The 19,939-nt window shown below is 39.1% G+C and overlaps 1 protein-coding gene across 1 annotated transcript in view; it reads right to left on the minus strand.

Moving 5' to 3' along the window:
• GABRG3 (gamma-aminobutyric acid type A receptor subunit gamma3) overlaps window positions 1-19,939 on the minus strand; it is a 600,858-nt gene that overhangs the window by 558,704 nt on the left and 22,215 nt on the right. The window contains exon 3 of the mRNA XM_090064879.1: window positions 18,249-18,316. Within this exon, the coding sequence (XP_089921005.1) occupies window positions 18,249-18,316 (68 nt within the window). The remainder of the gene's footprint in view (window positions 1-18,248; window positions 18,317-19,939) is intronic.

Raw genomic sequence — 19,939 nt, forward strand, 5'->3', positions numbered from 1 at the left:
ATACAGATGCCACTTCCCCCCAACCCACATCTGAGTAATTTTGTCCCCCCCCCATTCATTAAAATTAGTTTAAAGTTTACACTCCATAAAAGGTTCCCTGGCATAGCTTTACAGCTGGTTATCCAACTTATATCAGGAATATTATCATTCATGCCAGCTAAGCAAAATAAATATCAGCCAAAATCCTTTTTGCCACCATAATTTCCTCTTTAATAGGAATGTTGCTGGTATAGAAGTGACATAAAAAATAAATGTTGCTATAGTAAAAAAGTTTTTTTTTTCCCATGAAACCTGCTTATGCTGAATTATAGTCTTTCCTTATGTTTACCCGGTGTACTATGCACCAGCATTTTCACAAACAATTGTTCACATAATAGCTTTCCTTAACATGGAAAAGAGAGAAACTTGTTTTCCCCTGAAATCTTTTGTTACCTCACCAGCTTACCTGTCTAGTTTTGTTACATCTCCCAAATATACAATAAAAGCTGTGCTAACTGGAATTTTACTAACTGGAATACTCTATTAACCTGAATTTCCAATATCCTCCCATACAAATCCTCACTTTAGCAATTGGAATCTATGCTGAGTCTATCCAGCATGCACATCAAGTATTTCTGTTACCTACATTAGTTAGGGATTTGCATGGGGCAGGGCCGGCTGCCACTGAGGGCTGGGACAGTGCCAGGCTCTTCCTGGCAGGGGTGGCTGTGCTGCACTTCTCTCTTCCTTGATAGATAAAACCCTCAGATAACCAGAATTTTTAGATACCCAGCACCCCCTTCCCCCACTCATGCCAGATAACAAAGCTTTTACTGTATATTGTAAGAGTTCTGTTTTGGTTAGCTTTTTTAGATACACAGACCTCAGAAAATCCCTAGCTTTGTTCTCGCCTTCCATCTCTTTGTATCATTCTAACATGGCAAAGAAATAATCAACCATACTTACATAAATGTAATATCCACCCATGCTTGTGTTGTGTATGGCAAAGTGTGTGCTTTTGGTTGTTGTGCATATTGTGTTTTTTGTGTATTTTTTTTTATGTGGTCAAAATGTCTCCTGTTTTTTTTGCCATGTGCTCTGCACATGCAAGGGTTGGTTTTTTTTCCCTCTTTCCTGGGGCTGCTAAGAGCTACACAGCTGAATTGGGAGCCAGAAAACTGCTTCCAATGGAAAGGACTCTCCCCCTCTCTCCTCCATCCCTGCTTTACTGGAGAGGCAAGCAAAAGCTATCTGAAGGGAAAGCCTTAGGTGCAGGAAGAGAGAGTTTCTCTCAGAGTTTGAGACCCCTATTCCCTCCCTCTTCCCCATTTTTTTCTTGAGTGGGATAATACTGTTGAGGTGTTAATCCCTGAAGCAAACTGATCAGGAATGCAGTTCTGGCCACACAGGCCTTGAGTGGGATAATACCATGGCAGTATTATTCCCTAAAGCAAACTGACCAGGAATAGGGTCCACATGGCGCTTTTTACTGTTTTACAGCTATTGCGTTTCAGCCTAGCTGTGTGGCTGAACCCCAGCTATATGTTTAGTTGATAGATTTGGGCCAGGGTGAAGCCTGGCATGGTTTGAGCCAAGGTAAGACCTGGCTAGCTTTTGTTATTGTTTTCTTGTTGTTGATCCAGGCCTTAGTATGGTATCGACCTGGCTAGCTTTTGGTACTTAGTGCAGACCCAGTGAGACAGGCCTGGGCCTCCTTTTGTAGTTTGTCCCAACCAAAAAGTGTGGTTGAGTGATAGTTGCAGTTCAGGCCCAAGCCAAGATGGGCCTGATCTTTCCTTGAAGTTTTTTTGCTGTTTTCTGCCCAGCAGAGCTGGGATTGGGACTAGGAATTTTGGGGAGCAGTATGCTGATGAAAGCCACAATTAACCCCCTCAAAGCCACCATCTGGAAGTGGAGATTGGTGCTCTACCACTTCTCCAGGAGCAACTGTGCCCCTTGCAATGCAGGGACCCATGCTCTCAAGCAACTCCCCATGGAGCAGTAAACCCAAGAAGCAGCTCATTGGACTCTCCAGTGTGGGCCCTCCTCTCCAGCCGGTTGCTGAAGGGCAGGTATAGGGGTGCTGGCTCCCAGAAATGCCCTTTAGGGAGTCCCAAGCCCCAGACTGCCTGGCCACGGGTGAACTCTCCCCAAGAGGGTGCCACCTGTAGACTTTGCTTTGCAGTTAATAGCATTTTTTAATTATATTTAGTGGGGGGGGGGTTGATTTTTGTCTGCAATAAATTTGGGTTTTTGTGTTTACATTGCTTGCAAGAAGGGGGTTTTATTTATACAAGATGCCCCAGCAAATTTAGTATTCCCAGATTTCTGGGTGAGGGCTCAAGCCACTGGTATAACTTATGGGGTACCCCAAAATGTGAACCTGGCCCTTCTTGCTGCCAACCAATGCCCAGGAGAAGGGTTACATAGTTTCATATACTAGAGAATTAAGAAACATATTGCAAAGAAAATAAACCTAACAGATTTCAGGTGAACTTAACTAGGCACTCATTCATTCCTTTATAGTTTATAGAGGTCTGCTATGGCAGTCTGTAGCAGGATGGGACCTAGAGTCACCGTGCTCTCCCCTAGGGACCGCCTTTAGTACTGTGTGCCAAGTATTCTGGAAGCACCCTCAGAATCTCGCCCACCACGTCTTTGATGTTATGTATTTATTGTAGGGAGGCTGCCCTTTGTTCCCTTGGTTATGGTTTCCTGCTATGTGCCGGACCCGCCTTGGTCTCTCTAGCACTTGGGCACTCTACAGCCCTGCCTCGCTCCACGTCCTGTTGACGCTCCATCCCTTCACAGTCTTGTCTTGCTCGGGCTCTCTGGAGTCCTGCCTCACACTGCACCTCACGGTGCTCAAACAGTCGCTGCCCCTCTCTCTCTGGTTCCTCTCGCTCACCCCAAGCCTCACTGGAGCTCAGGTTCTCCATGACCTTGTTCTGCCTTCTGGGGTACTTGGGGTCAGCCCTCTCCCAATACTGCACCTTTGCCTTGGCACTTGGGGATGACACCTCCCCCTCTGCTGCACCCTTACGGACACTCTGGGTCAATGCCCTCCCTGCACTGTCCTTTCTGGCAGTCCGGGAGGCACACTCCCTCTCCTGCACCGTTTTGGTTTCACGATTGCTGCTGACTCTCTCAGGGCCTCTCTGCAGTGCTGCCCACTCTCTCTGGGGCTGGGGTCCACACTCTAATGTGGTTCCCCTATGAGGCCTCCTCTGTCCCCTTATAGCCTCGCCTGAACCTCTGGTATAACAACAACGAAAACTCAAGCCCCTGGGTGATAACACAAATCTATCCCTCGTGGCTAAAACGTCCTCCAAACAGGTGTTCCATCTCTCACCCATGTCACTAGCTGCTCGCACATCCAGGCCTTTTCATTTTCACACATTCAGGACCAAGCTCCTTCCTTCTTGGCCGCAGGCTGCCTCCCCCTCTGGGCTTTGGCCTATGATTTGTCTGAGCCAAGCCCTGCCCCTTCCATTCAGCTGACCAAACAGGTGCGTGTCCTTAAATCCCTCCGGTTGCCCCTAGCAACTGGCACCTGAGCCGCTACTCCAGCTTTCCAAGTAGCAGGCACCTTAGTGCCCTGCTACACAGTCTATAAAACCACACAAAAATAGGAAGGCAGTCTATCATCCTTTAACTTAGAAACAATTAGAAAGCAGCAGTTCCAAAAATCCAGGAACCAGATGCTTCAGTGGAACCATGCTGATTTACACCAGTTAAGAAACTGGCTTGGTATTTACTTTGGAATTTCAACATTTGGTATCTCTAATAGGGTCATCATTACTAAGCACATCATGGTCCCACTCCAGTCAAAGCACAAGTCCTTAATTTTCCAGCTTAGTAGCAAATTTCATTTAATTTATATCACTGTGACAGGGTGAGGGACATGGACCCCAGAGAATCTATTGCTCAGATAAACTTTTGTTTGTTTTAGCTTTACTTGCTAATTTACCTGCATGGATTGTTTCAGCAGAACATGGCTAAAATTTCTTCTTGGCCTAATTCCACCAGCTTCCTTAGAGAGTAATTTGGCCTTTTATTGTATATATTTCATTTCAGATATTGCTCGTAGGTATTGCTGTAATTCAGAAGCAAAGATCAAATCAACTACACCTTACCTGGACCCATATATAAAGCCCTAATTGAAATCACAAACAAAAAAAAAGATTGAGTAAACTGAATGTATCCTATATTGTTGGTCTGATTTCAAACTGAAAAGGGAAGGAAAGCCTACATTATTCTGACCAAACAATATAGCTTGATAGCTCACTTCAGCTCCTAATGAACTAATGTTTGCATAATGCATGAAGTCCAATTTAGGGAAATTGAAAATGCTTTGCCTTAAAGATGGCCAGATGTTTACAACGCATGTGATCAAATGACAATTTCACCCAGAGAAACAGAAACTAGAACTGAAGGAAATTAGTAATGCAAGAGGAAAAATTTCATTTCCATTTGCAATGAAGACAACCTGCAGATAGCACAGAGTTCTCAATTCTTCAGTCATCAAGAGCAATAAAATTAAGTGACTGACACTGTTAGACAGAAAGATGTTTTATTATACTTTAATAATTTCTATAAATTGAATGAATAAAGTCAGATTTTACTGCAGTTCATGATTTTGATTGTCTTATCATTCAACCTCAATCTGCAAATCTACTCAGGAACACCATGCACACTTCAGTAAATATACATCAATGAGGTATTTATTTAGGATTTGAAACCATAGAATTATAATAAAATCTGACATCCAGGAGTGTTTATGAGGAAATGGCATTCATTGCCTTGTCCTAGAGACCTTGCATAGTTCATTAACTATTTATAACCTACCACATGACAGAGCTCAGTATCCTTTTAGTCCAGCTGTAGGTCCTGTAAGCAGAAGTCAGAGGTTTGGATAGTTACAGCAAGTGCATGTCATGCTGGAGGGTAGTCTCTGGTTTGTAATCTCAGCCAAGCCAACTGCTTACTGTTTACAAATAATTAAACAAAAAACCTTATGTCTTAATGCATCTGTACAAAAAGCTAGGCAGAAAATTACTGCTTAAGACTTGAAGCTTGCTGGATAAAAAGAGCTACACTTTAAAGGAGCTGGTTACCTACCTACCACTTTCAAAACCCCATATTCTTGCAAATTATGCTAAATGCGACTAGACAATGGCATCCTCACTGTATTAACCAGAAAGACTTTACCATCTAAAAGGTCTTATTTTAGTCAGTTAAGGCATTAGTCTAAGATAGCGCTCTGGGAAACAATAGCAAGTTTAACACATCAAGCTACTAATGTAGAACTTAGCTAATTGACTGTCTGAACCAGGGAATGGCTATGATTACAAGGACAGTATCCAATAGCAAATAATTATCAGCTAGCCCACTGAAAATGTAAACCCTTAGTTGCTGAGATGGACCTACTGCATTAAATGGTGACCTTGTTTCAAGTTTATTTGGCCATAAACTAAAGGCAAACTGTCTGAATATTTGTCCTACTTCATTCCCATCATATCAGTTATGTGAAAATGAACAGTAATGAAATGACTTTATATCACTAAGGTAGTATAAGAATGGTTTTGTAGTGTGATGGTCCAGAGATGAGAGGCAAGGATTTTGTAGAGTGATATATTTTATTCAATTATGTAGTTGCAATATAGTTAGACAAACTTTTGCATCTGAAAGCTTGTCAACTATCTCAACTACATAGTTGGTCCATTAAAAGATATCACTATAAGGAAAGCTTGCCTCATTTATACCACCAACACTTTTTGTAATTACTATGATTTATAATAAAAACAGAGTTGGCTTGTGAAGATTCATTTTACTTTACTAAAAATCGATAGAGCATAACCATGAAAATTAGATACTCCTGTTAAAATTTAAGAATGTTTCAGTAGAGTTCAGTGTTGTTGTAGCCATGATGGTTAGGAAACATCGAGAGGCAATGTTTTGTTATGGCATCTACTGGATCAACTGTACAGTAAGGAGAGCTGTTGGACAAGCTTTTGGGTATCAGATGTCTTTCCTCCAGTCATCAAATGAGGACAGGTACCTGATGCTTGAAAGCTTGTTGAACAGCCCTCCCTACTATGGAGTTGGTATACAGAAATTGAATGGAACTTCAGTACCTCCTCTTCCCCACAAGCCATATTTTCTATATCTTCCACAAAAATAATAAGGTTAGGAATAGTAAGGTAAGGAAACAGGAAGAGCAGGAGAAGAAGCCTGGGTTGCGAGAAGAAAACAATAGATCCAAGATTCACTTGCATTTTATGAAGCAGAATTATTTGTGCCTCTAACAAGTCTAACCTGTAATCAAAGAAGAAATTAAACCACTCAGGAAAACATCATCCAAAAATCATCAGCATCAGGAGGAAAAATATTCCATTGGGAGGGTGGTGGGGAAGAAGAGGCTAGAAATAATTAAAACACTTTGGCAGCTTGGGAGACTATTCTCCAAATCTGAGAAAGTAGTAAATAAATATTAGTATGTGACTTATAATAAAACCATAGTAGTCTCTATGGCTAGGGACAGAAATTACACAGAAACCAGTAAAAGTGATCAGAAACTGGTTCAAATCTGTAACATAAACAGAAGTTCAGTGCACATAAACCACTTTTAAAATGGCCAAAAACAGTTTAACATAAATCTGGATGGATGTAGTATCAGACTTCACTGATTTAGTTTAAGTCCCAGAACTTCTGTCCCAGATCCCCTCCAGATTCAAGTTAACTCACAGTCCCCCAACATCCTAGGATGCTTTGCACCTTCCCTACAACCCTCCCACCTGCCCCCCAGCTCATAGGGTGGGCGAGCTAGTCTTGGCCTAAACTGTCTTCTCCAGCTGAGTACAGAAGTGTGCTCTAGCACCCCCTGGCTTCTGACCTGGGCCACTTAAGGCATATGGCTGCATTTCCAGAAACAAAAGTGAATGTCTGTTCACTTGCTTATTGGTTTAATCTACACAACTTAAACTAACCTGCAAAGATTGAATCAATCAATTCAGCCTCTAGCTTTTTGACTGTCTGTACTTAGCTTATATATCAATGCCTTGGCAAAAATGAGAAGCCATCTGTAGGTTTTTTAAAGCTTGGAGGGACACTGCATTTGTTAGAGTACTCCATTCAGTAACACAAAGAGAACTATTTGATTTGTACCAGAGCAATAATAACTACAATCACTTGAGATTCAAAGGATAATGTGTTAACTAAAAGTTTGACATGTCAATGAAACTTAAATTCTCTCCATTTTATTTTCTAGTATTGGAATATTACATGTAAAGACATCTGAGTAGACCGGTGACATTATCTCATGTCAGAAATAGGACAGGCATGTCAGTCACCTGAGATTTATTTTATTGCAACAGGAAAAAATGAAAAAGGCGTTTTGATTCTTTGATTAGTATTGCTAAATGAAACTTACTCTTTACCAACAGAAAACACCTAACACAGATTATTCTGGTGACTCAAATGAGAATTAGGGGCCATATTCTACTCAGCTACTTTATCAGTTAACTCCATTATAAATCTAGAGCTACTGTAACAACTCCACTAGAATTACTGTAGATTTGCGTGGGCATGATTGACAACTGAAGCTAGTACTTTTGCAGTAGAAAACTCAGTGACAGAAGCTTATTACACTGTCATTAGGGCTGAGGAATCACATTTTATGGAGCTAAATGACAGTCAGTTAGGGTATAGTGCTACTTTAAATCCATTGCTGAAAGAGTCCTGGAAGACTGTATCCAAAATCCTGGACAGTACTACATAAATAGTGCAATCCATTCAGTAAGGAGTTCATTTTCTGAACACACGTGGGAAGAAACTTGATGCAAGATATAAAATAGACTTAGAAGTTCATAAAAAAAACTATTGTAGGTAAGGCAAGCCCTAATTTACTTAAGGAAAAAGTGTAACACTCCTTACAGCAATTTAGCCAAACCATTTCTAACATTAAGATTTCCAAGTTGTGCTTGAGAAAAATCTTGTTTGTCACTGGTTAAATGACAAAAACCCAAAAGCCCTTTTTTCTTAAAACTCCATTGCCTATTTTTACAGTAGTCTTGTTCAGGTATTAAGCAACTAATATTTCCTTCCATTTATGCTTTAAATGCTGCTATAATGCCTGTCACTGAATAGGGTGTGCAGTCTTGGGTTCTTACTCCTTCTGTCATTCAGAGAGTTTTACCCTAGGTTAGAATATTGGAAATGAACCAAGATAAATTCAGTGTTTACAGTTAACTAAGGATTCAGCTAAAGATGTGCTTTGACTCCCAACTTCTATATCTATAATTAACAAATTTTCCAAAAGTGGTAAAACATGAGAATGTATACCTTCAGGATGTATGATATTCACTTTTATATATCTCTGTGGCAGTGCAAGTTGTACTAGCACCTCCCACTATAACCCTGGAAGTTTTAACCCAGACAAAGAGCCTACCTGTCAGGGTATATTAGTCACCCAAATGAGCTCAACAACATGCCAGTAGTAGATGTTACCAGCATATACTAAACTCAAGCTATTCTGTTTTTTGTCCTAAGTACATTACCCTTACTATCTTCTTTTGAGACCACTAGCTGCTTATGGGCCCTTTGGTGTGGCAGGAGTTGTAAGTATATTCAACTTTTATCACTATCATTCCCTCTCAGCAGCATTTTTGTAGCCAAACGTTCTTTGCCAAGATCTGAAACAGTAGAAATTAATCCATACCTTGGATGCATCAAGAGAAATCTACTGTATAGGCTAAGTTTTCTAGAGTTGGTATCTTTGACCCTAGATAACTAGACTATAGATGAAATCATGATCCTGCAAAATGCCTAAGAGGCTTGGTTTTAGGCACCATAGCCCTATTAACTGAGAAGATACACTGATGTTAAATTTAAGCATGCATTTAAGTGCTTTGATGGATTCAGGTCTAGAAGCTCACAGATGGTAAAGAAATAGATTGTTCTCAAGGAAAAAAAGTCAAACTTAGAAGCTTGTGAGAGTGTCAGTGAGAGAGAGAGAGACCCACATTTATTCTAAGTTAAAAAAAAGAAAAGCATCAACTTTTCCCAAGATATTAACTCTGTGGCTCAGAACTAGGACACATATGCAAAAGAAATTATACCACTTCTGCAGAATAACAACAGACATGACATAGTTCTGCTGCACAAGTAGCATTGTAGGCTGTACCTGAGAACAATAATAAAAATAAGTCTATTAAAAATGATATTATGCTTGAAAAAAAAATCAGGGGACCTTAGAGGTGGAGCAGAATACAGATGCAATTGAAACTGTGGTAGAAAACAGCTTTGCTTTAGTATATTAAAATCTGTCAGATTATGTTTTATAGCTGCAGATGTTCAATGATATATTTAATTTCTGAATAAATAGTTGTTAAAACTAAAAATGCAACAGAATGTTAGGACTTCATTATAAGTCCAGGATAACATTTTAAAGGCTAGATTTCTTGGAGGGAGAGGAGTGGGAAAATACCTCATATAGCTAGTGAACAAGAAAAAGGACTGTGGAGGGGAATGGTATTTTGAAATTGAAGTTCTAAGAAGTCTATCAATATATTAATAGACCAAAAAAGAGTAAAGAACTAGTTTTATCTTAATTCATACTGAGCTGTGAATAAAACGGAAATAGAGCATACATAAAGATATGTGAGCAAGCAGTCTAGACAGTGGACTCAAAAAGGTGATGATAAAAAGCACAAAAGAAATACTATATGAATTATATTTTCAAATTGCTTGAGAATTAATGGATGAGCATTTACCTAGTGGATATGTGATTAATAATTTTATGAACAGATAAATATATTTCAGAAGTCTGCGTCTCTCACACACTCCAAAACACGCAGCTGAAGTGAAATAAGACTTCAGTTATTACAACCACAGTAGTACAACTTTGTTCATCATGTGAGACTACGACCTCAGCAGAACAACAAAGTTAAATTGACCACTATGTGTTTACACATACAACCTAGTTTTATGGAGTTTGAATTATCTATAAAGTTGCTCTGTGTTTGCATTCCTGGCTCCCTTGCTTTTAAGGAGACAGATGCTGGAGAATAACAAATACATTAATTTAAGTTTCCTGCTTTGTGTCTTGCCTTGTACTTTCTCACTTTCCATTTTATTCATGCATAAGCCTACATCTGAAGATGTATGATGCCACATTAAAATGTAACATTTATGGAGCAGATAATGATCCTATGGTATTATTGACATAAAAGGGACTTCAAGGTATATACATTTTTTTCAAGAGGCATCATTTTCAAAACAAAGCCTTAGAAAGGCCAAATACAAGAGTAGGGCATCAAAAATGTGTGATATCCAATGCATATAATGAAATTAAGTAGCAAACATGAAAAAGATCACTTAAATAACAAATAATCAACAACAACAAAAACCCAGATCGGGATTTCTCTTGAACTTTATGAAAAATGAATTTAGGAAACCCTGATAAAGCTCATTTACATCAACACACATAAAACAATGCTGTAAACAGAATGGTTGAAGAGATTCTTGTGATAGATATGACTACCACATCTGGCAAGTCAGAAACTAATGACATTTCACCATGAAATGGAAAGTAGTGGGCGACCAAACTTATTTCTAGAAAAAAGACATGATGGCAATAAAGAGATATCAGGTATAAGCAAAAGGTTTTCATGTGGTTTTTACATTAAAGCAACACATACAATTTCTGAGCCAGCCAAGTAATGTTTCTTTTAACAGCCATACTTCATGTCCCCCGTTCTCCCCCTTTTGCCTCCTCCCCCTAGCCCCTGGGTCCTCAGTTGGATATTTATAAAACTGCCATTTTATCTTTTTAAAGAAGTGTCACCCAATATATTCTGAAGGGGGTCGGGCAGACCCTACATTTCAAAGGGTTCTTGTATAGCACCACTCACCTCTGCAGTTTTGCATGATTGTGTTCCTGTTAGAAAAGCCTTTTCCTTTAATATCATCTCTGGCCATATTGTGGCCCACCAGTTTCTCCTTCTCAGAAAGGAATAAATCACCTCCGTGGCACGGATCCGTTTCTCATAGAACGGGTGGTCATTGTCCCCACACAATGTCATGGAAATATATTAAAGCCTGCGGTTTTGTTAACGCCTCACTGAAACCACTTTCCTTTCAGCAAGACCAGCTTTTAAAGATGACAAGGAAGGCTTTTCAAGGTCAGCTGACAAACTGCTCATTATGGGCATGAATCATGCTTGGAGGGCCAGTGAAGCGCATTACATCTACTCTGTGGAGTCTCAAGCCCAATATACACATGATGCAGCTGCCTTTGAATAATGCTGCGCATGCACCACTAACCTCTCTTCCTGCTCAGGTCTAAGACTTTGGCACAGGTTACTTGTATAATGTCAGAAATCTGTGGAGTGTTCTGATGCCATAAAATTAAGGCATTTTTAGAGCAGTCTCAGGTGAAGGCATCATGTTACTTCAGACCTGCACGACTATGACTTGCCACTAGAGGGCTGGACAGGAGCCAGGACTATTTTTCCCCTTTGGTGGGAGAGGAGAGGGAGGGTGGCATGGAGCTAAGATACAGAGAAACCAGCATGGGGTCTTCCCTCCCTCCACTTCAAAATTATTTGAAGTGAAGCGGTGCAGGGAGAGAGGGATAAAGAGAAAGAAGTGAAAAAAAGATTTAAAAATAAAAATGAAAGTACTAACATCTTGAATGTGTCTCATAGGATCATAGAAAATTAGGGTTGGAAGGAGGCCATCTCGTCCAACCCCCTGCTCAAAGTAGGACCATCCCCAACTAGATTATCCCAGCCAGAGCTTTGTCTAGCCAGGTCTTAAAAAACACCAAGGATGCAGAGTCCACCATCTTTCTGGGTAGCCTGTTTCAGTGTCTTACTACCCTTCTAATGAGAAAATTCTTCCTAGCGTCTAACCTAAACTTCTCTTGCTGGAACTTGAGACCATTGCTCCTTGTTCTGTCACCTGCCACCACTGAGACAGTCTAGCTCCATCCTCTTTTGAACCCCACTTCAGGTAATTGAAGGCTGCTATTAAATCCCCTCTCAGTCTCTTCTTCTCTAGACTAAATAATCCCAGTTCCCTCAGCCTGTCCTCAGAAGTCTCCGTGCGTTGGGATTGGGTCAGAGTAGGCAGTGGGGTTAGGAGCAGCAGGGATTGTCTTGGCTGTCCTAAGCCACACCACCACACCATGCAGCTGGGGGAAAACAGGTTTCTCTGGCTCCATGCCTTTCTGCAATTAAGTTCAAAGCAGTTGTTCACAGAAAAGGGGAGGGGAGGGGGACCACTAGTGTTTTGGAGGGTAGAAAGGGGTAGAGCAGCTGGGAGCTGTGCATCCTGAGATGCTGGAGGAATGAAAGTAAAGCATTTTACCTCTCCTGACCATTCAAAAAATACCTGGGAACAGCATGGGTAAAACATTTCTAATGTTTTACTTTAAATTTGGTGCACCCCCTGCGTCAAGCCCAGCACACACCCAAAAGAGGCATCACGTTATTTTGACTCGACTTGTCCAACATCTGCATAGATTGGGTACTTCAGTAGGGCTTTTTTGATGCTTTAAATAAAAGTGCCAAACAGCCTAGCTGAAGCGCACCATCTATACAGATGCTGTGAAGCCAGGTGGAACTAATGTGCTGTTGCTTCTGGGGGGTGGGGTTTCATGCCTGTCAGCAGCCTTAATGCACATGAAGCAGTGATAACCCCCTTTGCTGATGTGCAGCCTAATGAAGTGTAGAAGCAGTGTAGGTGCATAATAGGTCCCTATTATATGTACACATACTCCTTTAAAAAAGGAGAGGTTGACAAAATCCATCCAGAAGTGTTGCTAAATAGTACACTATAGGTGGAAAGAAGTTTTACATTTTATGTGTTGGCCTCTGGAAAAAGGTCTACGCCTTCTTTAGAGAAGCTAATTTATTGTTAACACTAGTTTGGAGTGGTTATCGCAGTTCAGGGAGCTCTCTCACACACAAAAGAAAACAAAACAAAACAAAAACAGTAATTTTCAATAATACTTTCTTCCTGATCACAGCCTTTAAGGGGAGGAAAAGCTTTTTGTGTCCCCTTCCCACCACTGCACTTGCGCATAGAATTAATCTCAACTGGAGTTCAAATTGTGTTACTTTCCAGCATAAATGCATCATTATGGACTAACTAGAGTTCCTGGTAGCCAGCAGTGAAGCACAAGCACCAAACACCACACATTAGTATGATCACAGTCTCACATTCTGTCCATGTAACAAGGGCAGAAATATATAGCTTTGATGGCTGCAGGTTTTTTGGAGAGCCTCCAAAGTATACCTGCAAATATTGAAGCTTGACCTACTGCTGCTTATTGGGGAATACTGGTGCTCAGATACCCCTTACTTAATACATGCATTATTTTAAGGAGACTCCAATGCCACTGAAATCTGGGAAAATGCTCATCTATTTCATTTCAGGCAAGAGTTTACTTCCATCCAGAAACAAACTGGTGATCACAGTTTAATCACCAACCTCTGGTTCATTAGACAATCCACTACCATGCTCTCTCTTTTCCTATCAACCTATCTACCTGTTATCCTTTTAAGCCTAAACAGTCCACTAACTTTGCATTCAATCGCAATGATTTTACCATGGAAAAAAACTGGATGGGAAAATGTTTTCCTCTCCCATAAAAATTTCAGATGTCCAGAAGTTCTGCAAGACAGACTTTATCATCTGGATTTTCTTTCTTTTTACAAAAAAAAAATGAGAAAGACCTCTCTAGAGCAGCACAGGATCAGGGTATTCACCTGAATCATGTGTGAGCCAGGTTCAAGCCCCTGCTCTACCATTACCTTGCATTTCAAATGAGTGCTCTAAACATGAAGCAATTGACTTTTCTGTTCTTTTGGAGCTGTTCCACTTTGTAAAAATAATACAACATTGATATACCAGATACTTGAACCTGGGTGTCCCACATCTTGTGCCCTCCGACCAGAAACTCCGTCCTGGCCTCAAAAAACTTCCTGGCCAAAACTGCACTGAGACATACTTGCTCCCCTAAAAAATAATTGAAAAAATTCCTGATCAGCTTTCTGGGAGCTGCCTTTTAGGTCTATCACATGCAGAAGTAATAGTACAATTAATAAGTTACAACCCCAGAGGGAAGATTGGCTATTAAACCAGTCCATTACAATTATCAATACCATTATTCAGATTATGAAACTTTTTGAATGTTTTCAGGACTGGGCAGGATTACAACAGATCCCTCAAGCTTCACAAGAAACAACATATTTTTTTTCTGAGATTCCTATCAAGCCACTAATTATAAGGGTAAATCCTACCAATTTCAGGTTTAGCCACGTGATGTAAAACACTGCCATAAAGGTCAGTAGGATTAAATCCTACGTGCTTGTTTTTCCATAGATTCAGTGAAACAAAATAATGTTAAAAAACATAAGATGGAATACACAGAAGTAGTGCCTGGACATTTAGATAGCACTTTCCTAGTAATGCCTAGTCTGTAATCTGCAGTCTTTGAAATGAATTAGATTGAAGAGGAACACTATTTATATTGGTAGCAAGTCCAGAAAGATAACTACTATCCCTCATGCAAATTAGTTTGGGAAGGAGCAAAGCTTGGAGGAGCTGTACTAACTTCCCATCGTGGACTTTTTTCCCATTATGGAAATCATTAAATAACTTAGTGGAAAGCCTGCTGGCATCTACTAGCAAGGGAAGCCTTAATGTAGGGAACAAGGCCTTGAGGAAGATGATTCTGATTTCCTATGATTATGCTGTCTCCCTGAAAAATCCAGGATAATACTTAGATACCAACACTGTATCTCTTTTGCTGGAAAGAATTGACAGGACAGTTCCTGCCTGACCACAGGGCCATGAATGACTCCTTAAAGGGATCTCCAGCAAGATTGCCTCCCCTTCAGGCACTTCCCATAGGAAATGGGAAGGAAGGAGGTTGGTCCAGCTCTGGATTAAGCACTTTATTGCTCTTCCATGGATTCAGGTGTTCACAATCAATTCATTTCAGACTTTGCCAGTGTAGTAGATTTGTTTCATCAGCTGTTTCCTTCCTGTTTCGTGTTACAAATATGAATGTGAATTTACAACTTCATGCTAAATTCTAATCCCATTAACACTGACATAATTCTAGAGTAATTCCACTAAAGTCACTGGTGTTTCTATGAATTTATGGTGATGAGTCAGATACCTTGGCCAGAGGTTCCAGATCCAGGGACCTAAAATTAATCTTCCAAATTCACATTTAGCTCCTTGAATAGCTCTGATTTTTTTTGCTATTGGTATTTGCAGACAATGAGATTTTCTGAGACAGTCATTACTACTAAAATGCTTAAATAGGACATTAGCTAACTAAATTTAGACACAAAAGGTTTACATGTTTAACTTTCATCTTTACATTTGTCATCTCTTGTACTCACTCACTGCTATAGTAAAATATTCCTTTGACAACAGAGTCATCTTTTGCATACTTTCGGAGCATTTAGGGAATACTCCCCATAGGGAATATTGGACCAACTCTGGATTAAGCAGCTTCATTCCCTCTCCATCGATCCAGGTGTTCACAATCAATTTATCTCAGACCCTGCCTGTGTAGTAGGTATGTTTCAACAGCTGATGAAACATAGCAATGGTAAAATATTAAATGGTTCAGATCTTTTGTTCAATTACTTACCACTTTATTTCAGGTCTGTTACTTTACCTATTATATTCTTGAATGAAGTTTAAAAAACACACATTTTCCTTCCTCTACATCAAAAAGAACACTGAGTTCAAGTAATCACACCTCCCTATGTAGTAATTAATTAAAGAATAAAAATATTCCACAAGACTATTCCTACTTTTAAAAACCATAACAATTTATAAAGCTAGATAACCATCACCACCACTTCACTGGGATGAGTCTTCTATATTCCTTGGATTTATTTTTGTCACTGAAATTTCTTCTTAAATCATTGTTGCTGACAAGTTCAGTTATTTTCTTCCCCCATGGCTGCTCTACCAAAGAGAAGTCTCCACATTTTGCCTGTTGCTACACTACCAATACTATCTTTGACTTTCAGTCTAATGCTGTCTAAATCTAGTCTACTTTAAAAAAATACAAATATTCTAGCCACATTCCTAATTTGCACATATTTTATATTTTAAAAATAATTTACTATTTAACTTATTTTCTCAGCTTGCTGTCAGAGGTAGCCTGAACTCAAATCATGGAATCATAGAAAATGAGAGTTGGAAGGGATCTCAGGAGGTCTAGTCTATCTAGTCCAACTCTCTGCTCAAAGCAGGATCATCCCCAACTAAATCATTCCAGTCAGGACTTTGTTAAGCTGGACCTTAAAAACCTCCAAGGATGGAGATTCCACCACCTGAGCAAGCAAATCATACTTGTACTAAACCATGATATGAACCAGCAATGGTTCAAAATTAAAGTGATTTTTCCTTATCCCCACAGCTTAAGTAGTTTCTATAAAACCCTATCTTACAGTACTATGTTACAGAAAATGCATCTGAATCTCTAGCAACTCAGACAACAATTTACAAGGCAATTCAAGGGGCAAGAAAGAGAAATTAGGACAGAGGGATTGGGGGGGACCTTTCTAACCTCCTATGATAGCAATTCAATTCCATCTTCTCTTGAGCAGGGACATATTTATAGACACACTATAACACCGTGAGTCAGAAGAATGCATTAAAAATACATCTTTCTTTAGAAACATTGCTGTGATTTGTAATTGCTGAAGGATAAGATAATTAGCTGTTTATCAATTTAAAGGTGAAGCAGATGCTTCTGCTGTTTGGCATTCTGTGCTTCACCTGAAGAAATAAAACCAACTGTTTCAACTCTTCTATATGCTACTGTCAAGTACAGATAATTTGTTCCAGGTTTCCTGGCCAAATCTCCTAGTTTTATTGTAAATCCAATTTTCTTGGATTCTTTCCTGACCTTTAAGAGTTTTCAGATTAAGAAAATATAAGCATCAAACACACAAAACCATAGACAAGCCAGCGGGCAAAGAACTGGTGCTCAAACTGAGATAATAGTTTAAAAACCCAAAGCCTGTACTCAATACACTTAAATTATGGAACTGTTCTTTAATATTTGTATTACTATTGTGCCAATAGGTCCGTGTCCCAATCAGAGACTCATTGGCTAAGTATTGAAAAGAACAAAGGAAGAGTTGGTCTCTTTTTGAAGAGTTTACAATATTTTAGACAGATACAGCAAAAACCCTTTCTTGTTGCCACTCCCAAATTTCTGTGCATGGATGAGTTTTAACCTATAGAAAACAAAGAACACCCACAGTCTACACATTCAAACCTGAAATATGCACACCGATGGAATAACCAAAGCCTATGACTCACCTATATCAACATCAAGTTATGAACGTCTAATTTATAATCTAGCAACCAGACTGCAAAACCAGACGAGCAAAAACCAGATTTTCTGGAAAATAAAGGATCAAGTCTCAAGTTGCTGAGCTAAAAGCAACGTTTATTGAACAGATTTTTATGAATAGATCCATTAGGGTCACATAGGAACCGCAGGTATCAGACATAGGAAACATTATGTTGCATACTTTTCTATATTTCTGCCTCCCTAGACTGCATATACATGCTAAGGATAAACTTTCTGCTAGAGTTCCAAAAGAAGATTGAAGGAGAATAGTATCCTCCCATTGAGTTGGAGCACAACCCTGGAGACTTGATGAAGTGGTGTAAAAAAAACCCCACTACACTAACACAGTTAAACCTGATCTTGGTACAGAATTAAAAAAGCATAAAAGTCAGGTTTCATGCCTGCATTTTTAAAGCAGGAAGTATATAAGAATGAAAAAACTTGGGTTATTTTTAAGATAAATGCAGCTTGATTATACATGGAAGTACTTCCTTTCGAACTCTATATTCTCTGTATTCCCAATCAATAAGATTTAATCAGTTTGCAACAGTAACTTCAGACTTTTAATAAAAAGAGTCTAATGTCATACATATTCTTTCCAACACTAACTTTACCATTCTAGATGTGACACACAACACCTAGAGCAATAATGTCAAGTGGGATCTTCTGTTGTTTGGAGGGTTTTTTGTTTCCCAAGGAAAAAAAAGAAACAAAATAATTGTTTAAAAAGTAGGAGTACATCTGAAAACAAAACTAAGCTTGCAATCAAAACATCTTATCACCAGGATATCTATCATTTTCCTCCCAAAGCGAAGCAAGTACTATTGCCAGCATTCCAGATAAAAATCATTGTTAGCAAGATGCTTACCATATTTATTGATGATACGGGGCCAATGCTGTTAACATAAATGTCAACATCAATAACAGTTGGCTTTACTGTGGAAGAAAAACAAAAAGCAATGTTTAAGGCTAGCTTGTGGAAGGCACAGATAATAATTACAGATTCCAGTCTTCATTTAAAACAAAGAACTGCTGATAAACACAGATTATGTATTTTCAAGAATTGGCAAGGTTCTTTTAAATTGTCTTTCAGTCACACTTCCTGTATTTGGACTGCCCGCTGTAAATTACAGCCTGTATCATTCTCTCTTCATGATCTGTTTATTTCAACAGCAGAATGGTAAACAGGCTTTTGTCATTACATGGAGTGGGCCAAATTCTTAGAGCAGGCTAAATGGCAAAGGGTAGTCCAAACTGATGAAATCAGAAATTTCTTCAAGTACCTTCAAATGAAATGTACGTCTTACTCTCCTTGGACTTTGTCTAGAAAAGAAAGTTGTACTACTTCTAAGTTATTTAAAATGATGTAGTTAGATTAGATCAACTTCTTTCTTTCATTTGATATTAATTCAGTCCACATTGTGATGAAAATTAACCAAAAGAAACCTCGTTTCAACCAAAGTGAGATTGGCTTATCATAACCAGTTCAGATAAATTAGCACTAAAGGCTGTATAGACATACTTTAAGATACATTTATCCAACTTTCTCTTGTAGGCAAGGTTCTCAACACTTCCAGATTTACAGGGCCAGAAACAGATTATGAGGTATACATATCTCCTTTGATTTCTTCTCATTAATATAATCCACCTTCACATTAATTATATTGACTCTGCTGATGCCTACACAAATCTGTGTTGGCGTTATGTGGCTAGAAACCAAGTTGTAAGTCAGGTGGTGCTACTGCAGTGGGGATTGTCTCAATATTATCTTAACTTGCACTATTTACTTTCATCCTCTTCTGGCTCCTTAGCATTCATATTAGACCAAATTAGATATCAGTAGAGTGATTATTACTGTCTCTAAGGGAACTACCTTGGACTTTGCTTTGGAGTTTGGTGCAGTCAGGACACTTGGTTGTGAACAAATTAAATTTAAAATAAAATATACAAACTCCGTTATTTCATTAGTAATGAAACCAACAAAATTCCCATTCAGGAGTCTGTAATCAGGATTAAAATAAAAGAATGCCAAAAAAAAATAAATCTAAGATGTTAACAAAAAATATTAAAATGAACAGGAAGAGTGACCAAAAGAGAACAATCCATTTCCTAATTCATAAGCAATTTGGGGTCATGAATTCAAATTTGGCTGTAAAAATTGATTTGGAGGGATAAATTCTAAACCTGCCTAAGAAATCAAAATGAAATCTGAACTCAGTTGAACAGGCACATCTAATTAATGCAACTCTAATAGCTGATCATAAAACAGACGTCTAGCTGCACCTTAGTAAGGGGACCAGCTTCAAAATGTAATAACACATATAATTTAGGTCCAGAGTAGAAGTGGCAAACAAAAAGCAGCAACTGTCTTACCATATCTATCTGAATCTAAGTTATCCCTAAATTTAGGAAGACCCCCCCCCAATAATTAGATTCTATACATGAAAAATGTATACATTTAATATAATTTTCCATGTATATAATCTATGCATTGGAAGATCACCTTAAATTTATCCTCCCAGAGTTGGGGGAGAGGCAATGAGTGGGGCAGTAGGAAAG

The sequence above is a fragment of the Crocodylus siamensis genome, chromosome 1 (assembly GCF_052110815.1).
Source record: "Crocodylus siamensis isolate JL-2025a chromosome 1, ASM5211081v1, whole genome shotgun sequence".
NCBI lineage: Eukaryota > Metazoa > Chordata > Crocodylia > Crocodylidae > Crocodylus > Crocodylus siamensis.